A 24,163-nucleotide genomic window follows, 5' to 3' on the forward strand; every position below is an offset into this window, starting at 1 on the left:
TGGGATCCACCATGGCTTGGCACTAGGACATGTTGGCCCTTGGCTTGACACTAGGACATGCAGGCACAAAGGAGTCATTCTAGGTCTTCGTAATCTGCTTGACCATTATATCTATGTCCTCCGCAGTTTCCACTTCGTTTTCTGGTGTAGAAGAGATAGTAGAAGGGATAGTCCCAATCCACCTTTCTTCTGTTTACTCAAGGGACTACTTCTGCAGTGTTCAAGTAAAGGCTGAAACCAATATCACGATGATTAGATATGTTGTGGTCATCCACTGGTGCAAATACTGTAATTTTTTCCCGCCAACCACCGTGGGAGGCAGTTGTTCATTAAAAATAACGACCAAATCACCCAACTGAAAATCGCGTTGTGGGTAATTCCATTTATAACGTTGATGGAGGCTTTTCAGGTACTCCTCCTTCCACCGTAAGCAGAAATGGTGAGTTAATGCCTTCATATTCCGATTCCGATTTACGAGACTCAGTGACATAATAGCGGAGCGCCAACTAAAAAATTTCCAGGAGTGAGAGCCACGAGCTCTTCAGGATTTTCATTTACCGGACACAAATGTCGACATGCTTCTACTCAGCTAAGAAGCGTCGCGAGTTCTTCAAATGTATATTTCAACCAGGGAGTCTGCTGACGAAAGTGCAGTTTAAAACTCTTTACCGCGGCTTCTCATAGACCTTATGAGGAGCTCCGGAGGGAACGAAACTCAACATAAGTCCCGTTACACCGAACGAAGAACTAACGCGTTCACGAGTTTCTCGAATGAAAGCTTTAAAGTTCTTCTCTATATCACGCAAAGTACCTACGAAGTTGGTACCATTATCAGAAAACATCTCCAAAGGACGGCCGTGACGCGCTATAAATCGTACAAAAGCGGACAGAAGCATTTGAGTCGATAAATCGGACGTAGGTTCAAGATGAATTGCTCACATAGAGAGCAAACAAATACGCAAACCTATCCTTTAGTTATACTGCACGGTTCTTTCGGAGGAAGTGTAGTCGTTATTTGTTAACAAACCCTTTTACGCTCAATAACACACGATATGCGATTTATTGTTGTTCAAAATGAGAGTTTTTTCCTAGGCACCCAATATTCAGTAGGAAATATTCGCAACATTAATTGATTACGCCATGCTCAAATATTCTATGAACAAACTCCACTAACAACTTAGTAAATCGACGCCCTTTAAGACACATAAGATCCTCTTCATCTAAAAAGGGGTTTAACGGCAACAGTGAACTTTTTGTAGGTAATGGTATCTTGTCAGTCAGACATTTGCATTCCTCAGCAAAGTGGAATCTCTACTATATGATAGCCAATCGGACCTTAACCGCCTTTTTATCCCCAGCACTAATCACTGAAAATACATGTGCAAACCAATCTCGATGAGGGATGAGTTCTTCAAAAAAATCTAAAGACATGCGCTAGTACCCGTCTTAATCCACGAAGTAAGAAAAGTGAGCCTTAATCGCATGCATCTCCAAATCGGTGTCCACTGAAGTATCGTGAATGTGATCTTGTCCAAGCCACGTCTAGACGCTCCCAATTGAATAGACAAAGGGAATTCCGATCGAATAGGAAGGGTAACAACATATCTGCCGTCCACATCGCGACGCGTATACGACGGAAATTATCCTCACAAAGTTTATCGACTGGTTTCAGAAGCAAACGGACCTATGAGGGAGGATTGAGAAACCGGAACGGGGTTCGTCGGACGATGTAACAACGTGTAATACCGTTTGTGACTACCCGAACAGTTAAACGAACTCTTGCAGTCCTTAGCCTCGTGAAAACGCGATATACAATTTATGCATACTCGATTAGGTTTAATGGTCGTAATCCTTTTGTCCGGAACATAAACAAAAACAATGTCTTCGACGATTTATTTGAGGATGTCGAAGGTTCCGAATTATCCGCCTGTTAGGCATTCTTAAAATGCGTTCTATTTTGCTTATCCGTTGATTTCGAGTTAACATTTCTCCCGCGTACATTGTGATGACACGGCAAGATCTGAACTCTTTCCGTGAGAAAAAGATCCATTTCTTTCCAGGTCGATAAAGCGGACTTATTACGTACACTTTGTACCCAAAGTGTGACGGATGGACCAACCACTCATATCAACCCGATAAACCAATATAGCAGATCAACAGCTTTTAATACCGCGTTACAAATTTTTCAGTCCTAAGGTAGTCTCCTGCTCCAAAATAAGCAAAACTTTCCTCAAATGGTCGTTAACCAACATTAACGGATTATCGTAATTTTCCCGTAAGGCATACCAGGCCAATGCGCAACTACCGTTCGTAAGGGAGAATCGCGAGACGATTACTTTATTCTCACCACTAGTCTTCCGTACCAAATGACAAAGCCTCTCAATATCGAATAACCGTACGTTATTAATGTATACCGACGAAAACAAAAAGGGAGAAAAGAAATCACCATCAAAGAAAAGAAATCACCATCGAAAACGTCGGTATCGCATGGTGGTAACGGTAGGTGGTGTACCTTATCATCGTCATTCCTGTGAGAAACGCGAGATACACTTGAACGAACCGAGGAATTAAGGGGGAAATACGATCTCATAGAAGCCACCCACCCTGAACGCAGTGTAGGATTCAGGGAACAACTTGGTCCTGCACCGAAGTTTTCCGCGATTTAACAGGCGAAGTCTATGAGGAAGACTTCAAACAATCCAGTCCCGCTTGAATTGCCGAAAGACAATATACAAACGCTCGATACGTCGACTGGTACTACTCATCAGTGGAGTCGATGTCACTAATTTCCGTCCTCCAATGCCGATAGATAAGACAAACACTTGTCATAAGCTATCTTAACTTTGTCCCAAATCTCGCGCAACTCCGAGCACTGAAGAGTTAATAGAATGTTCCTTAGACTTCTGCAAATCAAACATTGCATCGAACTTAATGAGCGTATCAGAAGCCCGAACAAATAGAGACAATGGAGTGACCGACATGAAAGAGGGCTCAAACAAAAAAATACACGAAATTCAGAATAAAAAAAAAATTTGGATTTCAACCAAAGTATAATGACAAAAGGTAGGTGCAAATGTCAAAAATAATAAAAAACCAAAAAATTCGAATTTCCTTAAAATAATTCAGATTAATCGATCACCTTTACGAACGTAATTCGGGAATCTCAATTATATTTCACTTGAAATTCCAAAAAACACAAAAAACAGATATAAAACAATACAACATCGGAAATGTTGAAATAATGTTTTTCTTTCTCGTCTTACAACACAATTACAGGTAGAAATTTAATATGCTGCAATTGTATAGCGGAAATTAGTTTTCATCGCTACTACGCACAATAACCCAAACGTGCAGCGTGACATGAAGTTTTGGTAAGCATTAGAAATTAAAAGAACTACAAACTATTCTGGTCTTTATTTAACTTTGTTTGCAGGAACTTTTAAAATTAAAATGCGAAATACAATTTATGCAGTAATGAAATATTTTAACGCAAACGATTTCACAAAGGATTTATACTGCTAATTACATACGGACGTACGCCTATCATGGTAACTATTAGATTGAAAATAAAACTATATATGTATCTATACTTTCATTTCTTTTTCAACAAACAATTGGTAATTTTTCCGAAGCAATTGAAAGTTTGAATTTTTTTAGTTAAAGTGTGAATATTTTTATTTTAATAGTAAATATATATTATTAGCAAAGCGTAAATTCGAAATATATTAATAAAATAAAACAAAGCAATTATATGAGAACAAATAGTACATCAACAATTAAAATAATTATTTCATGCGTATTAATTAAAACTGAACGAAATAGAATCAGAGATTTGCAAAACGCTTCTTCAGATGTATTAACACACAGTACAAAGTTTCGAACATTTTATTCCATCAATTGTATTGAGCTCAGTATCTTTCACGATTGTTCATCATATACACTGAATCAAGAATAAATTAGTTCCATTTGTTTTACGTGGAACCATAGCGAAGCTCATCTGATGTAATTATAGTTTTTGAAATGCATTAACTAAAAACGGATGAAATTGTCTTTAGCGCTATATAAAGTTCAACTTTATTCGAAACTAGTTTATTTTAATTCAACCATTGGGTCACTTTTTTTTGAGTGTTGTTGGATCAAGTGAACGGCGAGGAGTCGCTGTGTTTTGTTGTTGTATAAATCGAAGAGAATTGTTAACCAAAGACAAGAGAAACCACCACAATTGCACACAACAAATGAAGTGCACAACGCGGGAATTAAATGCTTTCAAATGAAAATATATTTTCGCGATTGTAAAAGGGCAGAAAATAAATATTTAGTCAAAACAAATATAATTTAACAAAAGAAAATTAACGCAATTCATTTTCCTTTGCAAAATTAAATTAAAAAGAATTGGGAATCGTGTTTTTTTGAGCACGGACTGTACAAAAGCACAAAGTGCGTAACGCGTAACGGGGGTAATTAATGTCGACACGGTTTATTTAGTTCACAAATAAGATATAGATATTTACATATATATATATATATATATATATATATATATATATATATATATATATATATATATATATATATATATATATGTATATATATATGTATATATATATATATATATATATATATATATATATATATATATGTATATATATATGTATATATATATGTATATATATATATATGTATATATATATATATATATATATATATATATATATATATATATATGTATACATATATGTATATATATATATATATATATATATATATATATATATATATAGATGTATTTGGGAGATATATCTAAATCTTGACCGATTTCTGTAATATTTTGGATGCTATGGGTTCCACAACTGGAGCGATTTTCAAAAAAAATTGTACACAAATTAAAACGTCATTGTATCAAAACTTTCTATCTATCGAAACATCAGCATAAAGTCGCTGTCCATTATTTTTCTATTTCACTTCTTTACTCCAAAATAAATGACTGATGACTTAACATTCGAATTCAGAAGTGTATCGAAATAATCTTTCAGTTGCTCCGCATTTATGTTGGAACTACTATGGTTCTTCTTTTGCATTATTTCTTTCGCCAAAACCCGCCATGACTTGCTTTCAGATATGTAATTTAATTTGCGCTCAATATTTGATAGTAATCCTTCCGCTTTTGTTTGCATAACTTGTGGAAAATCTTCCTTTAATCTGCATATTTCTCTCTTTTCGAGGCTTTTCACTGTTGTTCCAAAGCTTTATGTAATCCATGTCAAACCATTTATATATATTTGGTTCTTTGGTCCAGTTTAGTTTTGCCTGCTAACTGCCTCAACCACTTTATATAATTATTGAAAGATGCGTAAGGAACTATGACATTTAAGTTATTGTTTAGTTTTTCTAGATAAATTTTTTTTGGCCAGTACAAAAATAATGGAAATTGGTCTGACCCTATCTGATTGTCAATCTTAAAACTTTGTACTGTATTTAAAATATCATACGACATTGCGCAAAAATCGATAACCAAGCTGCCATTTTTGTTGGCAAACGTGAAATTTGTAGTCCTGTCATTTAGAATAGTATATTTATATATGTTTATATTGCACAATTCTAAATAATCTCTCCCGTTTACATTTATAAATATATCGTTAGATATCCTTGCAACATTGATGGTTGTTAGATCTTCTAAAAGTTGCTCTTCAATTAATTGGTATTCGCCGTTAAGCGCGTTGTGGTCTCCGATGAAATCATATGTCTAAACGCCTCAGGTACACAGGTATGATTTCAAATCTCATTCATTTGTTTCGCAGTATATTAAATCAAAGTTATTTATATTAACTAATTGAAGCTTTTGTCCATTACTTGTTAGATCCCGCAGACTTGACCTCCTATAACTCATCCTCAATTATTGTCTTTTGTGGCTGCTTTCCAATAGGTTTAAAAAATTGTTCTCATATTTACATTGATTTTTACTTCAGCATATGTTTCTGGGAGGAAAAATATATCAAAATGAGCAGAACTCTTGGTGAAGATATTTTCTGCTTAACCTATGAATAATTTATGCTAGTATCTTTTTAACAAATTATTGTTATGGACTTTTTGTTTTCTTCTCTAACTTTTTCTATTCTTTATCAATATTGTTTTCTATGTATTTTAAAAGTTTTTTTACCCCGCCATATGATGCGGGGTATACGAGGGTTGCCTTTTATATTTTGTATTTTTTTAGAGAAAAAAAAATATTAATCATCAAAAATTGCTTTATTGTTTTTCAAAATAGAGTGATCCGTCTTCAGGGGTTGGTTTTCCTGATTTCTATGACAAAGACGACTGGCAAACAAATGATTGTGTACCCCTCAGAATTGACTGTTCTGCGTTGTTCTAGTGGTACAATTGGTACATGCCCAGTTTTTCCAAAAAACAGGCGATCATTTGCTTAAAAGAGCTTCGTGCGTGAACAACTTTTGTTGGATTTGGCTCATCTTGAAACACCCATACAGTCGACTCCTGTTTACTTTCCACGTCGAAAGTTGTAAAAAATAATCGCACGAAAAGGTTCACGATTTTATTCCATTTTTTGGGCGAGATGAATCTTTTATTGGAAACAACACAAATAGCGATCGTATGTCACAACGTTCTGAGTACATATAACCTCAAAAATGTCAAGCTTTACTGTCAGTTGCCGGATTGCAACACAAGGGTTGTCCAATATAAAAGACAACCCTCGTATTTATTCAGTCATTCCGTTTGTAACACCTCCAAATATGCGTCTAAGACCCCATAATTTTTATATATTTTCTTATTCGTCATGACATTTTAAGTTGACCTTGTCCGTCCGTCCGTTTGTCGAAAGCAAACAAACTAAGAACACATAGAGCATATATATATTGATATTATCATCAATGTCTTCTATGCATGAACAATCTAAATTATCTTACAGACTTTATGTGGTCTTAGACACATATTTCGAGGTGTTAAAAACAGAATGGCGAAAGTAGTATACCCCTATCCTATGGTGGAAAGTATAAAAATCGTTTCACCAATTTAATTGCTGACCACAATATATGTGCAGAACACAATAAAAATGGAGATCATAATAAATAAAAAAAGCTGTCAAAAACATCCCAGCTGACAAATGCAAACCACTTGAATCGTTGCGTAAACGGGTTTGGGAGATTATTTCAAATCAAGTGGTTTTGGGCTCTAGTGTAAACATGATTTAAACATCTTGCCTCCAATTAAATGGCAATTTTTTTGGACGATGTAACAGTACGTGGACTTATTGAATTGAGTAATGTTCTCACCTGAATTGAGTCCAACATGGCCTGGGGCAATGCTATATCGATATTTGTTATATCACTGGAAAATCTATTAAGAATCCGTCCCGAGGGATTGGTGTTAAAAAAATACATATAAGCTCGGATTATCCCATTGAATAGACGATCATGCAGGCGTAATGAAATCTTCAAGCAGATCATGAAGAACCCGAAAGTACGCATGATGTAGAGTACCAGTGTGCAGACAATGAATATCGTATAGATGACAATGAGATGCTTGCGCTTAGCCATATACTCCGGGTAGGTGTCATGTTTTGTCGGTAATGACTCTTCAAAGGTGGCCCTAGTGTATAGAAAACTTTATGTATAAAAAGTCGTTCACATTTGGACAGTTAATAATTCGACACTTACCATCGTGAAATAAAAATATCCATAGCAGCCTGACAACCTCTGGCCATTACGAAAAGCATGAAAACCAAGATAATGATCCAGGGCATACCAAGAGCCTGGAAGTATGCCATATAGGTATGGATTTTTACAGACCCTTGCATTTGGTTCTCCTTTCGATCCTCCCCTTTGTCAACTTTCAAGGTCTCACTTGCATTTGGGTCGGTTTTCTCGGTCTCGTCTTCTTTGCACCTCTCCACTATGCTATCGGTATGTGTGGGGTTGCTTTTGTTTTCTTCTTCTTCCTGTTCCAACAGCGCACGGAATCGAAGGTTTTTCTTCAAAGCCTCAAAAGAGCCCTGCTCGGTGGCGGATCCATTTTCCATCAATATCAAATGGTCGATATTCTTCAAGTGTTGGATGTGATGGGTAACCAGTATCCGTATTTTATCTCCCAAGAAACGATTGAAGCACTTCCGGAAGAGCCGTTTGCCCACCTGGGAGTCCACAGCTGACAGAGGATCATCGAATACGTAAATATCTGCTTGCCTGTAAACCGCACGGGCTAAACTTATTCGGGCTTTTTGACCTCCGCTCAAGCTTATACCACGTTCCCCAACGATCGTTGAGTCGCCAAACTGGAAAAGCGCCATGTCCCTTTCCAACTCACATGCATGTATGACGGCGTTGTACCGCGATTCATCGTACTTCTCCACAAATATTATGTTGTCCCGAATCGAGCCCTCGAATATCCACGCTTCCTGGGGTGCATAGCTAATCAGACCGTTGACTTCGACATTTCCGATTATAATCTCTAATTCACCAAGTATCGCATTCAGAAGGGTGGTCTTACCGGATCCCACACCGCCGACAATTCCCACAAACTGTCTCTCGGTTATGGTAGCGCTTACGTTGTCGATGTGCCTGCGTCGTTTATCGGACTCCACCTTGTCCCAGCTTGCTGTCAAATTGTGAAGCATCACACCTTTCTTTATGGCTCTCGGATTGTGTATACGTCCACTGAAATTTCCCTTCCCGTCGTCGTTGTCCATTCCGAAATTTTCAATGCCACCGTCGGCGGGATCCTCGCTCTGCATGAGGAACATGACTACACGACGTGCACAGACCACCGTTTCAGCCCAGGTGGTAACAGCCAATGGCCAGAAATGCAGCAGTGACTCGTTAAGTGCTTCGTAATAGGAAGACACTATGAACACTTTCTTAGCCGTCACTATTTCTCCTGTGAACACGTAGGCCACAAGACTCAAGAATAGAGCCAGTTTCGATATCATACTGGTGCACTGCAAAGCGGCATAAATATTCATAGATCCACGAATAGCTTTTATCTCCTTTTGACGTATCAATGCAATTAGTTTGGCAAATGACTTTTCCCACGCGTACATTTTAATCACCTGCATGGCAGTGATGATCTCGTTCATCAACTTGACTCTATCGTCTCCGTATTCAGCCGATTTGTATCGGAAGATGGCCGATGCCTTGGCTGCCCATGCCTGCAGGGGTATAAACAGTATGATGGCACCCAAACCCACTAGGGCAGGCCATCCGATTTGCAAGTACATGAGATAGCCCATGACACAAGCCTCCAATGGACCCTTCCAGAGATCATGAAAGAAGTAGAACGTCATATCAAATTGAGGTAAATCTGCAGACAGTACGGAAATGGCGAATCCACTCATACCACTGTTCTCAGCCGTCACTGACGACCGGAGGCATTTTCGATATACCAAGCCCGAGCACGCCAACCGTATACGGGTCCCCACCTCAAACAGATAGAACATGAACGGGTGGAAGCACAATGTAGCAACAAGTGAACACAAAACTATGCCCATTGCATATAGGTACGCCTCGTGTTTTGTGATATTTGTTTGCCCCTCCGCAAAATAGGATACCAGGCCGCCCAAAAATAAGGGCTGCGAAGAGCTAAGGAGTTGAAAGAAAACAAAAGTAATAAGAACAATTATAATGGTTATACGATAACGATGTAAATACGTCCAATGAAGGCCACTACCTCATTCTACATATGTCTACATATGTTGATTGATTTTAACATGGTTAAGTCAGATTTTCAACATAAGGCATTAATACATTTTGACAAGTAATTAAAAATATGAAATTTAAAAATACAAACAAAATGTATGATATACAACTTTAAAAAAATCAAAATAATATCAATAAAAGAAAAATTAAGTCTTAAACAAGTGAAGTAAAAAGACAACAAAGTTAATTGAAACTAAACCCCTAATGGCCTTATTCACGAATTTTTATGAAGCGTTAAAATATGTTTATTTGACAGCTCTAAGTTTTTAAGACCGTATGACCCTAACGCACATCCTTTCAACAATGATTGCTAATTTGCTAATTTTGCCCAAGAACATTCCACTAAGGAACAGGGGCAAACTTCTCACATATCAATGAGTGCAGTCCGATTCAAGTTTAAGCTCAATGATAGGGGGCCTCCTTTTTATAGCCGAGTCCGAACGGCGTGCCGCAGTGCGACATCTCTTTGGAGAGAAGTTTTACATGGCATAGTACCTCACAAATGTTGCCAGTATTAAGAGGGGAAAACCACCGCTGAAAATTTTGTTCTGATAGTCTCGCCAGGATTCGAACCTAGGCGTTCAGCGTCATAGGCGGACATGCTAACCTCTGCGCTACGGCGGCCTCCAACAATAGCAAAATATATGTTTATAAAACGTAAAGGTGATATAGTAATTACCAATGAATGAAAAATAAATGGTACAACAAAAACTGTAATAATGCAAGAATGAAAAGTTTTAAGCTCTTAAAGGTGTACAGGACAACAAGGAATTTGGAAGACAAGAGACGATATATAGTCGCACAAAAAGAGTACAAAACTGTATGCAGTACCAATAAATCCGTGTATTACAATACAATAGCCAACAAATTAAATAACATCAAAAACTCCAAAGAATGGTGGAAAATGGCGAAAGAAATTCGTAACCAATGTAACCTCGTGGGCTCAAATATTACCCCAGATGCCTTTAAATCCTACTATGAAAACTTATTAAATAAATCTCAAGAGACCACTCTTATTCACTATGCTCCCCCTTATAAAAATGATATGGATCTCGATAGGCACTTTACGATGTCGGAACTGCAGAAAATGCTAGTGAAAGTTAAAAGAAATAAGGCACCCGGCGAGGATAGGATACCATATGAGTTCTTCATAAACGGCACCGAAGAGTTTAATAGTCTGCTGTTAAGAATATACAATACCATTTATTCGAGTGGGGAAATTGATCCTGTATTCACAAAAACTATTATTTACCCAATTCATAAGAAAGGTGATCTAAACGAGCCGTCAAACTACAGGGGCATTTCATTTATGAATTGTGTGGCGAAGTTATTTATGGGTCTTATAAATGAAAGACTATATAATTGGGTTGAAAACTATCAAATTCTTACAGAATACCAAGCTGGATTCCGGAAAAATTATTCAACGGTTGATAATATATACAATCTGGCCTCGATCGTCCACTTGAAATTGGCAGAGAGGAAAAAAGTATATTGTTTTTTTTTATCGATTTCAAGGCAGCTTTTGACAATATATCAAGGCAAGCCCTTATATATAAACTATTTAGAATGGGTGTATCATATAAAATGGTCTCAATAATAGAGAAAATATACAGCAACGCGCAGTCAGCAGTATGGAACGGCAGGGAGCTATCTGAATACTTCGAAACAACCAAAGGCGTAAAACAAGGATGTCTTTTATCGCCGTTATTATTTGCCCTCTATGTAAATGACCTGCACGAGTTCATCGAAGGTGGTTTGTTTGTGGAAAATAATAACATCCGACTTCTCTTGTATGCAGATGATATCGTTTTCCTAGCAGATGACATAAAAGTACTACAGAAAATGATAGATAATCAGAAAATGATAGATTACTCCGAAAATGAAGTTCAACAAACATGTACAAACCAGAAACAATGAAGCAAAAAACGCTATTAATGCCACATGGAACCAATTCATTGGAAGAGCAGATATAGATATGAATTCTAAATGGAAATTATTTTTAGCCGTTTGTAGATCTATACAAACATATGCTGCCGAAATTTGGGGTTTTTCACACTTCGAAGAGATTAATGCACTCCAAAGATATTTTCTGAAGCGAATACTTAGGGCACCAAGTTTTACACCAAATTATGTACTAATGCTGGAAACGGAAGTGGAAGACTCACAAATATACACGCTGGGAAAACATTTAAACTATTTGGGGCGAATTTTGTATTACTATACACAAAACAGGCTCCCAAATCAACTATCGGAGATTATATACCAAAAAAATATATTTTGGGTAACAGAATTAAAAGACTTATCTCGAAGCCTACACGTTCAATGGCCACAAACGATGTCTTCACAAGGCAATTGGAACACTTTCTGCAATGATTTATTAAGTGGTATGAAACAACGATTGCATGAAGAAAGACTGTATAGAAAACAATTCAGCCAGAGCTGGCGGATATATAGATATTTAAACCCAAGCAGATCCCATCTTTACCTAAACAGAAAGTACTCTCAAGCGGAAATCGTGTGGATATTTAAAGCGCGCAGTGGAATGATCCCTCTAGGGTGTAACAGTTTTGATCCCGATGTCTTAAATAAAGAATGTAAATTGTGTAACATGCATGAAATTGAAACAATGCAACATTTTCTGGGCATCTGTCCTATACTTCGGGAATTTAGAATGATATCATTCGGAAAGCCGATATTGAACGATGAGGAAATAATCAACATTCTTGATGGTACAGAAGAAGAAAATTGGCACAAATTAATAAATTATCTCGAAATGAGCTATAAATATAGGCAACTTTTAATAAATGAATTCAATTAAATAAGCAAATGCTTATATAATGCGACAGACGTATTTTACATTGTCGCTAAGTTATAAAATTACTTCTTAGAATTGTAAAAAAAAGAAATGTATTTTTATGAAAATATTCAATAAAGAAGTTTACTACTACTAAAAAAAGAATGCATAAAAACACATTCTCTAATCAGGACAATTATTGAATATGTAGTTATTTCGAAAATTTGAAAGCAGTCTTTTCTTTAAATGTGCTAGAACATACTGACAAATATTTAACATCAGCAAACGGGTTATTCCAGAGACTTGCGATGTGATGTACGAAAGATCTTTCGAAAATTTTGGTAAAAAAATATATGTTAAATGCTACACACGCCGTTGAGTACTTTTAAAAATTAACCTACAAGAAAACAAGAAGGGCTGGCGGTGTTTAATTACACTTAGTATAACATTTCGACTGTAAAGTCTTCTAAGAATTAAATTCAGTTTCGAGATGTAAACGAAAGATCACTATGAAGTTCAAAGCCAAGTGAGTTTACAGAAGAAGATGAACAAACCGCATTATTCTGGATAATGCTTCTATTTTCTGCATGAACAATTCGAGAACGATAAAAAGCAATACATTTACTATTCCCAATGTTAATAGTAAGCCTATGCAAAGGTCCCATTTGCAGATACGGCCAATATCAAAATCTAAATTCGATACATAACGTTCTATAGAACTATTTGCGCTGGTGCTAACATTTTGTATACGATGAACATTTTGTATACAATGAAGAACATCGTTTACATACAACATGAATAAGACGAAACCAAAATAGATCCGTGGGGAACAATTGAGAAAACAACAAACTGCTTACGGTCAGAAAGAAAAGATGACATACATACGTTTACACGAAGAATACGAAACATTAAATTCATGTTTTAGTTTGTGGCAAAGAATATTATGAGCGACAGAACCAAACGCCTTGCTTAAATCAAGTAATCAAGTAATTTAATCATACGTGCCATGGTGCTATGAGATTTCCTGAAGGAGGCAACTCAAAGATCTTAGACATCGTGAGAAGAATGGAAATTGGCACATAGTCCGAGAGGTTAAAGCCAAAAGTATTCTTCTTCCTTAGCTGTATAATCCGTGCTAGTTTGCCAAAGGAAATTTACATGTCATTATACTGGAATTAAAGAGGAGGTAATGAAACGGACTATGCAGATCAAAGAAATCAATACTACGGAAATAAAGGCTATTTTCTTCCATAACGGTATTTTATTTATTTTTTAATTTCTGCACAACAATCTTATACATTATAGTGTAGTTTTATAATTATAGTTACAAGTCCGAAATATGTTAATAAAAAAGGAATACATATAAAAAACAATACATTTTAGAATCAATTACAGTTTGACGTTGGTTATTACTACATTTTGGTTAAATTATATTTTTTATAACAAATCAAATAGAAAAAATTAATTATTAATTGTAAGATAAAAGGTTAAGAAAGAAAGGAAATTAATGGAATGACAGCATTCCGCTCCATATAAAAAAAACGTCGGTGAAACGTTGGCAGGAAATCAGCGGAAAAGTAGTACTCTGTCTATAGTTATGAAAATGGCAAAAAACTATTATAGTGGCAACACTTGAAACTATTGCCGGCATCATTTTAGTTTGTTTTATTGGTTTCAATGGTTCGTTTTTCTTTATATATTTGAGAAAAAATACATTAAATAGAGAAAACAATAGGTGCAGATAAAGAAACATGTTTTGGTATGGGAATAAAAACATTTGATTGCTGTCAAATTCCTCTCGCGAAGCAATTAAAAATTTCAGCGCCTATTCCGAAAGCAGAATAGAATACCGACCCTTAAGTGTATAATTCTCCTACCGCTAGATCTTGCGAATTCTATCCTCTGAAATGGAAACTTTGGTGCATGTCTGACAATTATCTTGTGCAAGAACTGCAGAGCTCTCAGGTTGAGAAGAGAATTGGCAAATTGTTTTATATGTTCAGTCCTTCTTAACCCACAAACATAACGTAGTATGCTATTATATGCTACGGTAAGTTTTCGCCGGCTTCCCGCATTACAATGCACAAAAACCTCACATCCGTACAATAGACCTGGCACCAAGAGAGACTTCGCCAGAAGACAACGTATATTCAGAGATTTGTAGCTATGAGTCAACCATAACCGCAGCTTGGCATATGCCTGATTTGATATGGTCTAACCAGCTTAGCGAACTGTTGCAAACAACACCAAGATTTCTTGCACTGGAAACCAAAGCCACTTTTTCGCGATTTACCTCAACATTCTGCAGATATATACCCTACGGGAAATGTTTAGTCAATTGCCCCAAATATACCGATCCTAAAGTGGAGAATTAGTTACCTGTCACAGGACATATCCTAGAGGGAATGGAAAAATTCAATTGTCTCTTGATTCTTAAATATTATCTAAAAAGTCCCTTAATTGTTGTTAAATATATTTGTTTACTAATGATATCTCCCTTAAAAAGACTTGCAAACTATACTCATTCTTTTCGAACTGTCCCAGGACCGTAGGACCGCATTTTCGGTAGGGTGTTTATATGTATATATACATATATATATTTATGTGGCACGCTCCAAGGTACATCCATATGATGAAATACATTTCACACTTTTGTTGAAGATTCTGGCTTTTATACTATCTGAGATTTCACTGCATCTCCAAATTTTGCTTAGTTTAAGAAAGACGTTTCTAACCTTATTGATATGTGCGTAACATAGGAGAAGTTCTCAACGTCATTTAGGAACATGGTCGTTTATAATGAGCGGTGTCAAATTTGAAGTTCCTCATCAATTTCGTCTTTGCTATATTTATTTTCAGGCCTACTTGGCAGCATTTTCATTCAATCGTTCCAACTTCTGCTTTCTGTGCTCAAAGCGATGCGTAAAGAGGTAAATTTCATCCCCGTAGTTGATGTCTCCAAGGACGTCGTTTATGCCCCAGCGTAAGCCATGTGGTGCCTCAGCATTAGCTGCTTTTAACACGAAGTCCAAAAAAAAATAAAAATAGCGTCGGCGATAGGATGCAACCCTAATTCACTCCTTTATCGATCCCGAATGGTCGGCTCTCTTTTCCATTGAAGCGGACTGAAACTTCAACAGTCATATACAGCTCCCTAATTAGTGTCACGATCTCGTGTATTTATTAAGTTCTGCAGACTGTACAATGATTATACGCAGGGAGTAAAGGCACAAGAGCGTCCTGGCCGAAAACCTGTCTGTTTCTTCTTCAAAATACTGTCAAGTGAAGGCGAAATACGTTGCAGAGAGAGACACTTTATTTACTGCGTTTAGCAATGTTATCCCCATCAAGTTTTTAAACTGAAACAAATAGGAAACTACTAGGCCTGTGGAGGTAGTTGATAAATTGAAAAACCGTCTGAGTTTAAAAGTCATGTTGCGGTGCCCAAAGACCTTTGAGTGGCCAAAGAGGACAAGAAAGCAGACCTGGTTGTTATCAATTTCGCTCCTGATTGACTCAGTGACCTCCAATAATGCCGTAGTACAGCTATGATTAGCCCTGAACCCAGACTGTTTGTTACTCAACAACGATTTGCGTTTTAAATACTCAAACATTTCTCCGTATATGACTTTTCAAATACCTTAGATAGATAGCACAGAATGGATACGGGACGAAAGTCCTTGTTAGATTTTAGGACTGGAATAACCGTAGAATATTTCCAAAGGGTGGCATAGGTGCTGGATGTAATAATAGAATTGAAGTTCTAAGTTCTTTTCTTCATAATGAGGAATGCCGTTGATGCGGACTTGCGACATGTTGTATTCTATGATCGATTAAGTCGGATTTCATTAGTTCAACATCATCAACAGCCTTCTCGAGATGTGAGACATGATCATTGACTTCATTTAATTCAGTTCTCATCTCACATAATCTCCTATCTAACTCGGTTAAAATGCGGTTTTCAGTTTCTCTGATTTAAACTCGTCCATAAGACGATCGGTAAGTTTAGTGAAACGGTCATCTAGCATTTGAATACTACGAAGGGGTGAGTCTGACCAACGAGGTGTTTTTGAAAAGTTTCCAATGCCAGATTTATTTGAGTTTTGTCAGCTTTCATTTGCTCAGACATTGTAAGTTTATACGAACAGAGTTTTCAAAATAAGTATTGTTATAAAAACAAACAAAAAATGTTGTACACTTTTAGGCGCGAGTTTAAAATTGTAATTGTAAGTGATTAGTATACGATATTTGTTAATAAAATCAGTTTAAAAGAGCTTTTGCATTCTGTAAGACAATCACATTTGACAGTCAACACTCAATTGTCATTAACGCAAATAAATCCAAGGCGGAGCTTTTCACTAAACTTCTTAAAGTGTTATTGGATACCGGGTGTTCTATTATTAAGAATTGCCAGATTTGGTTTTGTCTGTCATGTACAGATACTTTCCCCTCCTAATGATGGCAACATTTGTGAGGTACTATGTCATGTAAAACTTCCCTCCAAACAGGTGTCGCACTGCGGCACGCCGTTCGGACTCGGCTATAAAAAGGAGGCCCCTTATCATTGAGCTTAAACTTGAATCGGACTGTACTCATTAATAACTGAGAAGTTAGCCTCAGTTCCTTAGTGGCATGTTCATGGTCAAAATTTCCAATAATTAAGTTCTAAATCACATTACAACAATAATTTCCGAAGTACAATAATAATTTATAATGATTATTGCAATTAAACAAAATGACTTCCCTGAAAGGTTATAGTGTGAGGAAATATAACTGTGTAGACCATATAAATTGCATCGAATCAACATTTGTTTAAGGGCTGAGTGTTTCCTGGGGTTTAAAATATCACAATTGAAATCACCAATTAAAATAATTCTTGAGAATCTGGTAATAATATCACCAATATCTGATTCAAGAGCGCAATGTTGCTGAATAAAAATGTGGGAGATGTTACCAAATTTATTTCTGACTCGAATGCTGCTGCTGACGAAGTGGTTGAGCTTAGCTTTTTGAGTCCCCCATGAAGCCTTCGAGTATCGGCATTTGTATCTTTTTTAGTTCATTTGTGTCTTTTCAACCTTTATACAATTCATATGTGTTTTAAGACTACGAGTGCATGACTTTAAAACTAGTAACTCATAATTCAAATACAAGTTTAAACAGCTTCAAATACAAGTTTAAACAGCTCATGAACGTTTCATGTTCTGTTTCACCATCAAACATCTTAAATTTAGTCTATACTTTAACCAGGAATCGTCTTGAAAGCGAACAACGCTTCCAAATTATTGAATTTTATTATCAAAATGCGTGCTCTGTTAAGAAAGTTCATCGCGCGCTTCTTCTTTAGTGACGAAGCTCATTTTTGGCTCAATGGGTTCGTAAATAATGTCTATACAGATAAGCCAGCTTCAATTGACGCATTGGAAGACAACATTGAAGCATTTATTCGTGAGATACCGGCCGAAATGTTGGAAAGAGTATGCCAAAATTGGACTAAGCGGATGAACATCAAATTATATGGACTGTACTATCGATTCAAATAAAGATTTCATGCCAAATTTCCTATAGCTCTTAAAAAATCATCCTTTATTTATAGACTAAAATGGTACATATTAAGTTGACCACTACTTATTAAGTTATTAATCTCATCAAATTTATTTGATGATTGTCCAAGTTTTAAGGACTGAGAATTTAGGAATCCAATGTTTAAATTTTGTTCTAAGCTAAATTGTAGAATATAAGAATCATCAATGACCAATGAAATTTTCAGAAATCATCATAAGAAGGCAAAAGGATGTACAGTGGACTATAAAAATAAACATAATTAATATAAAAAAATACAAAACATAGCAGAGTAGTGCTTATCGTAAATATGAGTTGATTACAAAATACATGTTAGATCATGCCCTTTACTCACGTTTAATTAAAAATTCGTAAGGCATTAGAAAATTAACTTTGTACAAATAAAACTAACTTTTCAAAAGTATAGATGAAAAAATGTAAAACTCAGGTGGTTTTAGTAATTTTACTTTAACTAATTTCTTTAGAATTAACAACCAATTTGCCAATCATGGGTAAAAACGCGCGGAACATAATTTTAAAATATGAAAGAATTTCAAATCATTTTGCTGGTTCGAGACTCGAACTCGGGACCTTTGTATTGGGAAGCAGAATCACATGTTCTGTGCCACAAAGGTTTCTATACGTTTTATTGCTAAATGTTATTTTTAGTTATGCTCCCTTCCACTGTCGAAAACATTCAGCGAAATCGGATGAAAAATGTTTACAAAGTGTATTCAATTACCAAAATATCTGGAGCATTGCGAATATCCAAATGAATACCCAAAAAAGGTTTTTATATGGTAAATACCCACGCACTGGGAGTTTACCCGGTAAAATCCCATCTTTTACCATTGTTAATTATAAACAACAAATTTGTCAACAGAACTATCTGAGCGGTATTTGGTGCTAGTAGTCCAAGTCACTACGCGAAATTTCAAGCGGATAATTCGTCCGAACTCTTCTTCATTTAAACAGACGGACTTGATTACAGCGTGTATTCATCGAAATGAAAAGCTCTGCAGAATAAATTCGATAAAAAACATTAATACCTACTGTATAGAAATTTCCAAGAGCGAATATAAAATGCAAATTGGAACAAACTTCCATCCATACGCGCGAAAAATCATGTGCAAGAGATTTGGATGCTTTCGCCGGACTTCTTTCTCCCAGTGTTTGATAAGAGCTTGTGACACAATTCTGCTGTCCAAGGAGGGAAGGTGTGCGTACAAATCATCTGGCTGTAACTGCTCTCTGTAGCCCCTCCTGAAAGTCTCGCGGGACCACCTGCAAACAAAGAAAAATACATTTATGTATAAATATTCCTTGCATACCAGTTGTTGCACAGTGGTCATAACTACGAAAATTTTGGAATAAGTCTACAACTTTTTACCTGTTGATTTAAGCTGTACAAAAAGTTCTTGAAATTCGTTTTTTATCCAATATGGAACGGGGAGTTTTATTAGACGTATATACAACCATGCGGAATATGGTTCATCCATAAGTATAGGCCCCATACAAACGATCTTCGGACTTATGGTATTTTTGCTCTATAACCAAAATTTGTATTCCAATTTCTCCAAAATTTGGTATTCGAAATTGTAGCCATGGCAAAATATATTCCAAACCATGGACGAATCGAACAATATTTCGAAGAACCTCTCATATATCTTATAAAGAGAGAGAGGATATTAATCCGCCCCCTCTTTTTAACTTAACCTAAGTTGCTATCACACATATCGTGTCTACATGTATTTTCGATGAAATAAGACCTCGTTTTAATCAAAAGAGTTGCATATTTATTCGTATATCCATTTTTATACCCACCGTTTGTAACACCTCGAAATATTCACCGGTGACTCCGTAAAGTGTTGTTGCGCGCTCTAAATACAATACAAAAAGTAACATCGAAATAGAAATTCTAAGTTAGGAATTCCGTGCTACTTACAAAATCCTTAATTGTATTCCATGCCACTCCCCTAAGTTGGTTCAAATCTGTTATAGTGTCCCCACCTAAGTGCCGGTATCTCTTAGACGCGAAAGATGGGCAATGAAAAAAGAAATACTCCAACGTCTCATCGCCTTCCCCGCATGCCCTACACATGCTATCACTTGCCGCACCGATTTTACATAAGTGAGCTCGCAGTCTTATGTGTCCCATCATGATGCCAATAGCTATACTGACCTCCTTCTTACTTCCTTCTGTGAGCCTTCTTGATACGCTCCTGAATGTGACACTTCCAACTCAATGTCCTGTCCAAGATGACACCAAAGTATTTGACCTTGTCAGATATCGAAATCGTTTTATTGAGGAAACGTGGTGCGTGAAATTGGCCCATCTCGTCTTCCTCGTGAACAGGCATATTTCAGTTTTCTCTAACATTCGAGACCTCGGGGTCTAGCCCAGTCAAATGCCATATGCAAGACCCTATCGGCCCTACTGAATAGCTGGTCCAGATCCTTACCCTCAAGAAGTATTATAACATCGTCCGCGTATCAGACGGTCAGCATCCGTAATAGGTCATTTATGGTGGTCAACCATAGGAGTGGCGATAAAATGCCCCACTGTTGCGTGCCTTGTGCCACTTTCTCCCTTATATTTATGACGTGGGACACACAGTTTATCCACCTGTTCCTTAGCATATGGTTTATTCAGTCTCCAAGGACCGGGTCCACCCAGTACTGGTCAAAGGATTGGATCCGTGTTTCGGTCCTTACATTGTTAAAAGCCTCCTCGATGTCAATGCATGCCGCCAGAGTGTACGTTTTGGCATCGAAGGATTTTTCTATTTTATGCACAACCACGTGCAGGGCAGTCTACACCGACCTTCCCTTGACATAGGCTTGCTGTTTGTATTTGAGCAGTTCGCTGGATGCCCTTCTCTTTATCATAGTGTCCACAATAAGTTCCATGGTTTTGAGTAGAAAGGACGTAAGGCTTATAGGTCGTAGGCCTTTGGTGTCGCATAACTTGCTTTGCCGGGCTTGGGTATAAATACCACACTTCCCTCCTGCCAGGCTTTCAAAGTATATGCAAGTCCCAGGCGCGCTGTTTAAATATAGACCAGATGGAGCGCCTGATAGTCTGCCTCCTTCTGTAGTAACGCCGGAAATATTCCATCAGGTCCAAGTCACCCGGAGTGACTTTGGTTTGAAGCTCCTCAAGGATTCCTTCACCATAAAATCCGTAATAATAAACCTTCGATCAACATCATTATCTCCGTGAGTCCTGTCGTATCCTCTGGAAAATGGATTTTCATCAAAAGCCTCAACATGTCCTCCGTTATCTCTGCTGTCACACCCATGTCGTCTACTAAAGTTTCAGTTTGGACATGGGTTTTTGAGAGAAACTTTTTTATCTCGGAGGTGTTATTATTGCTATCGACACCAAAAGCTTCCAGAAGGCACGTTTTGCTGGCGTTGGCCGAGCTTTTCTAAACCTAATGTAGCGATGGTCATAGAAAGAGTGGCCCTCTAATCCTGAACCTCATCAATTGGACTTTCAGAATATATCGGCACTTCTAATACCTCCTCCCAAATCCTATTAACAAAGGTAACGTTGTTACCAATATTAAGTGTTATTAGGTCGTTAGTATTCAAGAACTCTGTCAGGACTTGACCCCGCTTATGACTGTTGGTACTACCCCACGAAAAATGGTGAGAGTTTACATCGCACCCTATTAATACCTCGTTTCCTGTCTGTTTTGCTTTCCTCACAAGCCGTTGCAGCTCCGACGTGGATGGCGGTGTCGGAGAGTCGAAAGACAGATAAAGTGATGCCAGGTATGCTCCACCATCTCCCTGTCTCACCACTGTTGCATCCGACGTTGACAACTCAGGGGGAAAATACATAACTAAAATTGTTATGACAAATAACGCAGGTCCTCGGACAAGTACCAGTGTTAGCATAGAATAATTGGAGGTTGATATGGTTCAGTCCAGAAATTTTGTTCCTGGTGGTGCATGGCTCCTGAAATAAGTCAATATGAATCTTGCCCTTACTGATTTTCTCCATCAGAGCATGTGTAGCAGTCTCGCTCCGGTGGAGGTTTATCTTGATCACCTTAATCATTGGTCCTCCAGTGGATGGGCATCTTGGGATCATGATCTCATCGTTTGCTCCCTGTTCTTTAGACTGCATTGACTATCCTGTCACTACACTGCCTGATGTCATCGTATTAGGTTCTTTGCCTATCCTAGTCTTCCGAATCTTTATAAAGTCGGCAATGGTTCCATCTTTGGGTCGGGCAGTAAGTTCTTTCAATAATTTTTTAATGGAATCGAAAAATTTTTAGACCCAACAGCTCTGTTATGACTGTCAGTTTGTATAAATACTTTTTGTATATAGAAGATAAAACATCCCCACAAACACGCTTTCGACTACCTTTTTAAATATCTAGACGCAATAATAATATTATTAATGGTCAAATAAGCATATTAGCATAATGGCTTCTTTAGCATCGATCTAATTGGAACATATTCTAGATAAATATTTTTTTATTGGGTTTACTTCCCCAATGCAAGAAATTCATTCAACTACTATAAAAAAATATTATTAACTGTCGGTAGCTTAATCTAAATACGCCTCGCTACTCTTTTATAATTCGGGAAACAATATTTTCCGCTTCATTTTTGGATATGTTTGTTTCTTCGGAGTTTTACATATGTGAACTACGTTGCATCGAAATCGAGGGTGCGCCCTATATAGCTCGCTTTTCGCAAATGTGGTAATGTGGTGGTTGTATCATAGATGCGTTTTCGCCATTAATACGATTCAAATACAACATACCAACGCACGGCCCTTGAAGCCATCGCACCTAATATGGTTGAAAAGTCTTCTAACCAAAGACGAAACGCTTCCCATAGTGGTTGATCTCCGATCATTGAGCTCGTCTCGAAAGAGAAACAAACAAAAATTTTAAAATAAAACTTTAATTTTTTCAATTAAATTTTTAATTTATCCAATTAAAAACTTAAAGGATTTATCGGAAATTTCAATCAAAAAATAATTTGATTAATTAAAAAATTAATAGAAATATAGAAAAAGTCAATATTTTGTTTGTTTGTTTCAAAAATTTTCAATAAATTTTTTAACTGAATATGCAATTTGTTTATTGAAAATTTGTTCAATCTTCTTTTTCGAAACTGTGATTGGTTTTATCATTCTCGTGATTAAAGCAGTTCCAATGAAAAAATTCATGTATCAATTAATTTCGTGATTGAAACCGATTTTTATTTTTTTCTGAGTATCAGGCTATAGGTCGATTTGGACCATATTGGACACGGATATTGAAGGTCATGTGAGAAGCCGTTGTACAAAATTTAAGCCAAATCGGATAAGAATTGCGCTCTCCTGAGGCTTAAGAAGTCAAGATCGGTTTATATGGCAGCTTTATTAGGTATTGTACCGATCTAAACCATACTTAGCACAGTTTTTGAAAGTCATAACAAAAAACTTCAAAAAAAGTTCAGCCTAATCGGATAAGAATTTTAACCTAATCGGATAAGAATTGCGCCCTCTAGAGGCTCACTAAGTCAAGATCCAAGATCGGTTGATATGGTAGCTATATCAAAACATGGATGGATATGGCCCTTTTCCAATCCCAACCGACATGGCTAGATCGACTTAAAATGTGATAACGATTTAACAAAATATATACTTTATGGGATCTTAGACAAATATTTCGAGGTGTTACAAACGGAATGACGAAATTAGTATACCCCCATCCTATGGTGTAGGGTATAAAAATTGTTAGTCCAATTTCTTGGACATGTTGCTCTAGCACCTAGCAACGCTATTATTCCCGCATACGGAGTTCTCGATTCGTTATTTATTTTCGAACAAAAACTCATTCGTACGCGGTAATTAGGACCCTGTGCTTAATACCCAGACTATTGGGGGATTTTTTAATGCATCGTGCGTGAGTAACTACCAAACGTCAATACAATTGCAATCTCGTTAGCGTGCGCAAGGTAAAAACACTCACATACACATCTTTTCTTTAGAGTTCTGACAAAATCAAAACAAACTGCAAATTATAAACAAAATCTAACTTGGCTTTCAATATGGCCGAATTGGACTTCTCGTCCAAGTATAAGATGT

At 36.8% G+C, this 24,163-nt stretch overlaps 1 protein-coding gene across 1 annotated transcript in view; it reads right to left on the minus strand.

Annotated features, from left to right (window-relative positions):
• Positions 1–24,163, minus strand: part of LOC106087325 (probable multidrug resistance-associated protein lethal(2)03659) — a 33,665-nt gene that overhangs the window by 3,040 nt on the left and 6,462 nt on the right. Inside the window, exons 2-4 of the mRNA XM_013252333.2 lie at positions 19,117–19,347; positions 7,674–9,590; positions 7,290–7,605 (exon numbers count right to left, since the gene is read on the minus strand). Coding sequence (XP_013107787.1) covers positions 7,290–7,605; positions 7,674–9,590; positions 19,117–19,347 — 2,464 coding nt within the window. The remainder of the gene's footprint in view (positions 1–7,289; positions 7,606–7,673; positions 9,591–19,116; positions 19,348–24,163) is intronic.

Source organism: Stomoxys calcitrans, chromosome 2 (assembly GCF_963082655.1).
Source record: "Stomoxys calcitrans chromosome 2, idStoCalc2.1, whole genome shotgun sequence".
Taxonomy (NCBI): Eukaryota; Metazoa; Arthropoda; class Insecta; order Diptera; family Muscidae; genus Stomoxys; species Stomoxys calcitrans.